Source organism: Engystomops pustulosus, chromosome 1 (assembly GCF_040894005.1).
Source record: "Engystomops pustulosus chromosome 1, aEngPut4.maternal, whole genome shotgun sequence".
NCBI lineage: Eukaryota > Metazoa > Chordata > Amphibia > Anura > Leptodactylidae > Engystomops > Engystomops pustulosus.
In genome coordinates this window covers 160,317,828-160,325,813 of record NC_092411.1, presented here as the reverse complement: position 1 = coordinate 160,325,813, position 7,986 = coordinate 160,317,828, and the positions used below count along the sequence as shown (strand labels likewise).

Sequence of the window (7,986 nt, the reverse complement as noted above, 5' to 3'; positions counted from 1 at the left end):
ACTGGAAAAACCTATTGACGAGTATAAGCCTAGGGTGGAAAATGCATTGGTCACAGCCTCCCTGTATATAGCCAGCCCCAGTAATATATAGCTCACCAGCCCCCTGTGCTATATAGCCAGCGAGACCCCTGTAGTATACAGCCAGCCTCCAGTGCTATATAGCCAGTCCCCTGTAGTATAGAGCCAGCTCCCCTTTATTATATAGCCTGCCAACCCACTGTAGTATATAGCCTGCCAGACCCCTTTAATATATAGCCTGCCAGCCCCTTGAAGTATATAGTCAGCCCCCCCTTTAGTATATATCGGCTGCCAGCCCCTAGTAGTGGTTCCTCTTCTATCTTCATATGCGCGGGTGCCGTCTCTAGGTCCGTGACAGCTCCGTGGGCAGCGCTTCTTCTTTCTTCATGTGCTCAGATGCCAGCTTCAGATCCACCACAGCTCAGTGCGCATGGCCCGGCCGGCGCACAACTGTGATGTCAGCAGCGCCTGACATCACAGTTGTGAGCCGGCCAAGTCTGTCACGTACCTGCAGCTGGTGCCAGCACACATGACGAAGGAAAAAGCGCTGCCAACTGAGCTGTTGAAGACCTGGAGCCAGCACCCGCGCACATGAAGATACATTGGAATGGTGAGTACTCAGTTTATTGTTTTTATATACTCGAGTATAGGCCAAGTAGGAAATTTTCAGCAAAAAATTGGGCTGAAAAATTTGGCTTATACTCGAGTATATACTGTATATAATTTTTTTTTTAATACATTTTTACAATTTTACTGAAGACAAAACAAAAACCTCAATTGTTTTAGTATTGCCATCTTTTCGGAGACATAACATTTTCAGTTGACAGGGCTGGATTAAGGCTTATTTTTTATTTGTTTAGTTGTTTACAGTGGTACCATTTTTTTTTTTTATTAACCTTTGGAACATTTTTGTGAAGGGATTTTACTGTTTTTTTTTAAAGTTGATAACAGAGCGGGTCCAGTAATGTTTTATTATGCATGTATTTTATTTATGTACAATTTATTGTATAGATTGTTATGGATGCGGCAAGATCAAATATGTGGGACGTTTTTTGTACTTTATGTGTATAGGATATGGTGGTGTTTAAGGAACTTTTACTTTATTTAATGAATTATTTACGTTTACTTAAAAAACGTTAATTGTTTTAAACCTTTTTTTTCTTGCTGGCACTGATTGCGGGTGTTAACCATGTAAATGCATCCGGCAAAGCTGCCAGAGGCATTTAAATCCCAGTCATTGGGGGGTGGTGATTGCTTACTATGACAGCTTTGGGTTATACAAAGACCCAAGGCTGTCTCGTTTTAACACATTCATTACAATGTGCGATTTGAACATTGTCATAAATGATGTGGTAAATCCCCATATACTGCTATACTGTAGTATCGCAGTATATGGTAGGATCAATCAGACAACTTAGGTTAAAGTACCCTAGGGGGTCTGAAAAATAGTTAAAAAAAATAATAATAATTTAAAAAAATATATATAAAAAAATACATGAAATAAAAATTAAAAATTCAAATCAACCCATTTTCACTGGAACTGATATAAACATAAATAAACAGTAAAAATCATAAACATGTTAGGTATCATCACGTCCCAAAATGTCTGATCAAAATATAATAATGGTTATTCCCGGGGTTTAACCCCGTAATGGAAAATAGCACTCAAGGTTGAAAATGCCACTTTAATTTAATTTTTTATATTTTTCAAAATGGCAAAAACAGTGATTAAAAGGCTGTACAACTGACCTAAACCCAATTGAGCATCTCTGGAGAGACTTGAAAATGGCTGTCCACCATCCAACCTAATGTAACTGGAGAGGATTTGCAAGGAAGAATAATAGAGGATCTCCAAATGCAGATGTAAAAAACTTGTGGCTTCATTCCCACAAAGACTAATGGCTGTACTAGCACAAAAAGTGATTCTACTCAATACCGAGCAAAGGGTTTGAATACTTATGAAATGTGATATTTCAGGTTTTTTTGTCTAACAAAATTATGTACACTTCTGTTTTTTGTTCTGTGAAGATGGGCTACATTTTTGAGCTTACCAAAATGTAAAGGGGTCTGAATACTATCTGTACCAACTTTATTCCTGTCTTAGGAAATTTGCTTACCTCTACATGGAATTTTATGTAGAGTGATTAGTCATATGGCAACCACATATGAGGATCCCTTTATTTCCAATAGGCGAGTTCCCAAAGTTGGGCCAATAACTACTAATAATTTATATGTTGTTATATTTAAATGGAAAAGGCAAATAATTCAGACAAAGGTGATAAGACTGTCTCATTGTATGTAGAAGCAAAAGAAAGGTTTGTGTGAATTGTTGACACAAAGGCAAACTACCAGTAATAGTTTGCTGCAGCTTAATAAACTGTCCATTATTCATGTCCTCTAATTTCTGCTTTGTCTTGTATCGTAGCAGGTTTTTATCTTCTCAATAATCCTTTCCTTAAATCTGATTTTGGTGCTAATTTTCATAACACTGGTGCTTTCATGTGCTTTAAGTTTTGCATAAAAGTCAGAAAATCGGTTGTAAAGTATAGATATTGGCATTCCATTAAGGATAATCCCAAAAGATATACACAGAAAGGCTACAAGCCGTCCCAAAATTGTATCAGGGATTGTATCACCATATCCTACAGTGGAAATGCTGACCTACAAAAAAGGAAAAACATATAAAAATGTTAGTAACAATGTTAGCAGACACATAAATGATTTGTATTTAATACTATTTTAATTGGATAGTATTTAATCATTAACTAAAAAAAGTATATAGTATATAAAAACTAAAAGTAAATGAAAGTTCCTTATGCTAACATGCCACATCTTATCAAGTTTCATATTATGGCCCCTTTTAATCACATTGTAACAGCCTGTCCATATACATCAAGGTTAAAAAACAGTCTTTTTTTGCCTTTAGTTTAGCTCCATTCTTGCCATTTTTATTCATCGGAATTTGCTTTTTGACAAAGAGAAAATTCTAATCTACATCACAATTAAATTATGTTCCATACAAAATATCATCAACTTAAATAACTTACCGCTGCCCACCACCAGGCATCTGGGATACTGGTGAAATTAGTCCCAGGGATATCATGTTCAACAGAATGCATTAGAGCCGAGAATGTAAACACCCCCATAGCAATGAACAGGAACAAACAGCAAACCTGTTGGTAGCACTGACGGATAGTGAAACCAAAAGCTCTTAGCCCAATGGAATGACGGGCCAGTTTTAATATCCGAAATATCCTCATGAGTCGAATTATTTTTAGGACTTTTCCAAGTTGTCCCACCCTTTCCATTTTCTCTATATCATCAGGGTGCAGGTGAACATATGCTTCTTCTGAGAACCTCTCAAATATAATCTGAACATAAAATGGTAATATAGCAATTAGGTCTACAATGTTTAGCACAGTTTTAAGGAATCTTTTGATATCTGATGTTGATAATAGTCTCATGACATATTCAGTGGTGAAGAAAACTACACAGGCAATTTCCACATGTTCCATATAAGATACACCATAAAGGTTAAAATGTTTAAGTTCTTCCACTGTACTGAGACACATGGTTACAACAGAAATCAAGACAAAAAAACTGGATAATATGGCTATAATTTTAGCAGGAATAGAAGAATATGGATTTTCCACTAAATTCCATATTTTTTTCCGCAAATTACCAAGCCATTTGCCTTCAAAGTGCTTTTCATGATCATGGCGTTCCAGCTCAGCTTGGAGGTCTTTCTGTATCTTAATATTTTCTTTCAGTTCATCTTGATGTTCTTGAAACAGAGTACGACAACAGTTATGTGTATAATTTATATGAATGCCCCAGTATTCTATTTCCTCAACAAAGTTAAGTGGACAAAGTTCGTCCATTATCCATAAAATTCCACTGCGATAGAAATGGAATATGTAGCAGAAAACCATAGGGTCCCGGTCAAAGAAATATTCGTTGCTCTGCACTGAATAGTCATCACAAAAATCTAGTCTTTTTACAGGATCAGCACATGTTGCCATTCTTCCAATTCTAGTTACAGGGTATTTTGCTGCAGCAAGACAGTCAATCTGGAATACTTTTCCTCCAACATTGAGGTTGAGGATAAAAGGATAGTTATTCTTCTTTGATGGCTGAAAAGCATTTTGGTCTTTGTGTTTAGATTTCCCTTCATTGAAAGTGGCATACAAACTTCCTTTGTAGATATCCGTAAGACTATGAGTGTGTTCTCCAAACTTGACATTTGCTGAAAAAGTTTTTCCTCTAGTACATATGTCTTTCATGATCACAAATTTTAAATAATCCGTTATTAGTTATCGCTTGAAGACAAGACAGTAAAATTATAGCTGTGTAATGGTCCTTTGCATGTGTGCTCTTTAGTTCGAAAACAAGTGTTTGATATAATGTAATCCGTTTCTGGGATAAAAGAGGATAAAAGGGATGATTTAGTAAAGGCTATTGCTGTGGCTAAAAACAGCTTTTCTTTAAACACAGTAATAGGATTGCCTAGTGCCAGATGAGTACATTGTGAGCTGTACTGTTAGCGTGACTTCTTGAAAAACCATTATCAGGACCTTAAAAACCACTTACTAAAAGGACTGGATCCACGTGATATTTTGTATTTCTATAGTAACCATAGTTACTGTAGTCCACTATAACTTCATTTTTCTTTTGTTTATTAATTGTAGCTGTCACCTCAATCTGTGTCTCTATTATTAAAGCAAACTTGGCAGCGAAGCATCTGATAAATCAGATGTCACCAATAAGAAATTTGACTACAAATTATGAAGAATAAATTTGCAACAACTTAAAGGGGTTTGTTGAAATATATACATTGATCCGTTTTCCAGGATACACACCATTGTCTTCTATGGGACCGCAGAAGCAGCTTACAGGTCACCTGAAACTCAGAAGTCCTACTTGTATGGAGCTTGAGGTCCCTCATTATGCAGATCCTGGGGTCTCTGCATTCAGAGCCCCTGCAATCATGCTCGTATTCCCTATTTTGGAGACGGCAGATACATGCAAAATTTAATGCAACCCCTTTTCATTTTTAAGCAAATCATCAATGGTAAAAAAAGGAAGAGGTAAAACATAACTTTTAATTCGGATGCTGATAAAAAGCAGTACCCAACGGTACATAAACATCTTAAAATCACAAATAGGTTGCATATCACCACCACAGTAGGTGAATTGTAAGTGAATTTCTCGCAATAACAAAAAACTGAAGCATAGGGAAAAAAAGGGTTACAACATACGATAGATATTAAGGTAGACATAGAACGATCTCACTCCTTCACTCATATTCAAAAGGGTCCAGGTTATCCCACCAAACCAGTGGTTGATGCCATCACCAATCCAAGGTAGAAATGTATAAATAGCCTACCAGATCCCTTTTAACTGAATGCCCTGAACTCCTGGTGAAAGCACAGTCCACAGCTAGATTAGTCTACATAAACCCCATCTGTGCATCCGTTGTGTTGTTGGATAATACCCTATTTCGCCTAAAATAAGACATCCCCCAAAAATAAGACCTAGTACAACAGTGTGTCGTTTGCTGGGTGCTCGGGTTTGGATCGGGTTGACAGACTACTGGGAGAGGCTGGTGAGGAACCAGCGGTCATGGTCCGCAATGGCACTAATGACAAAGTAAGAGGTAGGTGGAAGGTCCTTAAAAATTATTTCAGGGATTTAGGCCCTAAGCTCAGGGCAAGGACCTCAAAGGTAGTTTTCTCCAAAATACTACCGGTACCACGTGCCAGACCAGAAAGGCTGCGGGAGATCAGGAAGTTAAATAAGTGGCTCAAAAGTTGGTGTAGGAAGGAGGGCTTTGGGTTCATGGAGAACTGAGCTGACTTTTCTGTCGGCTACAGGCTCTACAGTAGGGATGGGCTGCACCTCAATGGGGAGGGTGCAGCTGTTTGGGGGGAAAAATGGCTAGAAGGTTGAAGGAGTGTTTAAACTAGAGACCTGGGGGGAGGGCAACTACACTTGTGCAGTGCAAAAAGACAGTGTAGATAGAGAGCTGGGAAAAGTCATAGTCGATGGGGGAGGAAGGGGGGGCTGGAATAAGATTGGGGAATAAAACAAAAGGAATAGGGATAGGGAAAACCATATAAAGTGTATGTACATAAAGTGGATATGTACTTAAAACAACTACATTTAAAAATAGTGAAGGTACCAGGGATTTTTCCATAAAAGGCCATATTAATTGCAACTCGAATGATGTTATTTACATTATTCATTGTCTGGAGTGCAATTTAATATACGTTGGTCAAACTTCACGTAAATTAAAAATCAGGTTCCTTGAACACCTCAATGATATTAAGAACCCATCCAACAGAAACCTTTCAGGAGCCTCTAAACATTTTTTACGTGTACATAATGCTAGAACTGATTGTCTCCGGATATATGCAATAGAGAAAATTTCTAAACCACTGAGAGGGGGTGACCACAATGCTCTACTGTACGATCGCGAAGCCTATTGGATATTCACGTTGGACTCTCGCCATCCACTAGGTCTCAATATGAAAAATGATCTCCTCTATCACTATACAGCTTAAGTGTGTGTAAAACATATACTCTCTTACCAAATTCGTTAGCATCTTCCTCTTCTCCCCATGCCCTTTTGTTCTTCTGACAGTCCATGAAGCATTTATTTTAAAATAACGACTGATTGTTCTTATGCATTTCTTTCCCTTTTTTTTCCAGACTTCCCCCCCTCCTTCTTCTTTTCTTTCAAGATGTTAGGGCCAACTTGATTGCTTCTGTCGCTGCATTTATCAGCAAACTGTAAACTCATTGGTTTTCATGCTTTTTTTTTTGCCCTGCGATGTATCCCTAACTCTTGAAACTAACAATACTGACATGTGTCTTCTTTAAAATGTATTTCATGTATTGTTAACTTATTGTTAACTTATTGTTAACTTATTGTTAACTTATCTCTAGCATGTTGCGATGTACTTCTAATTTTTGAAACTAACAATTCTGACATGTGTCTCTCTTAAAATGTATATTATCTATTGTCAACTTACTTCCAGCATGTCTTTTTGAATTTGCATGTTATCCCACATTGTTGTCTTTTCATATTCACTTTTCTCTTTTTAATGTTAACATGCATTTGTTTACGAACTTGACACTCCGGTCTGTTTCTTCCTCCAATGACGATGTTCGAGGATTCCAGGAAGTGACACATACGGCATCATCAGTTTGGGGGTGTGTCTGTCTAAGCATATGCTTTTTAGTTTGTTTGTATCATTCAGTTTGTTTAAGCCATGATTAAGAGCGGTCTGCCCGCTTGAAACATGTTGGCCATGTAACACTCTGGAATTTTAACAATTATGCCCTAATAAAAGTGTGGATTATCTTGGATGAAGCTGGACACGGAATCCTTTTTTCCTACGTCTGTTAACCTGTTGCAGCCCTTGCAGTGGGGCAGTCCGTGCTTCATTGGATTCTCCTGTTTGGCGTGAGGTGAGCTGGACTCTTTCAACTTTTTTGTATGTACACAAATGCCAGAAGCCTCACAAACAAAATGGAGGAACTGGAACTCTTAATGTTGGAAGGCAAATATGATATAGTGGGTATCAGCGAGACATGGCTGGAGAGTAGCTATGACTGAGTTGTTACTACAGATGGTTGTAGTCTTTTTAGAAATGATTGTATAAATAAAAAAGGGGGAGGGTTTGTTTATATCGGAATTATTGCCTCAAGCCTGTCCTGAGAGATGACATCGGTGACGAAAATGAAAATGTGGAGTCCCTATGGGTAGAGATAAGAGGAGGGAAAAAGAATAAAATATTACTAGGGGTTTGTTAGAAGGCCCCAAAAATAATGGATGCAGCAGAGGAAATGCTGATAAGTCAAATGGATGCGGCTTCAAAGCATGGTGAAGTACTTATCATGGGTGACTTCAATTACTGGGGGGCAGAAACCTGCAGGTCCTTCAAAGATAGAAGGTTTTTGTCG

The 7,986-nt window shown here is 37.8% G+C and overlaps 1 protein-coding gene across 1 annotated transcript; it reads right to left on the bottom strand.

Moving 5' to 3' along the window:
• Positions 1 to 268: 268 nt before the first annotated feature.
• On the bottom strand, positions 269 to 4,432 carry LOC140065663 (potassium voltage-gated channel subfamily V member 2-like). Its single transcript, XM_072113248.1, has 2 exons — positions 3,066 to 4,432; positions 269 to 2,679 (listed from the first exon to the last, which is right to left on the bottom strand). The coding sequence occupies exons 1-2, from the start codon at positions 4,299 to 4,301 to the stop codon at positions 2,416 to 2,418; spliced, it is 1,500 nt and encodes a 499-aa protein (XP_071969349.1). The 5' UTR covers positions 4,302 to 4,432; the 3' UTR covers positions 269 to 2,415.
• Positions 4,433 to 7,986: the final 3,554 nt, after the last annotated feature.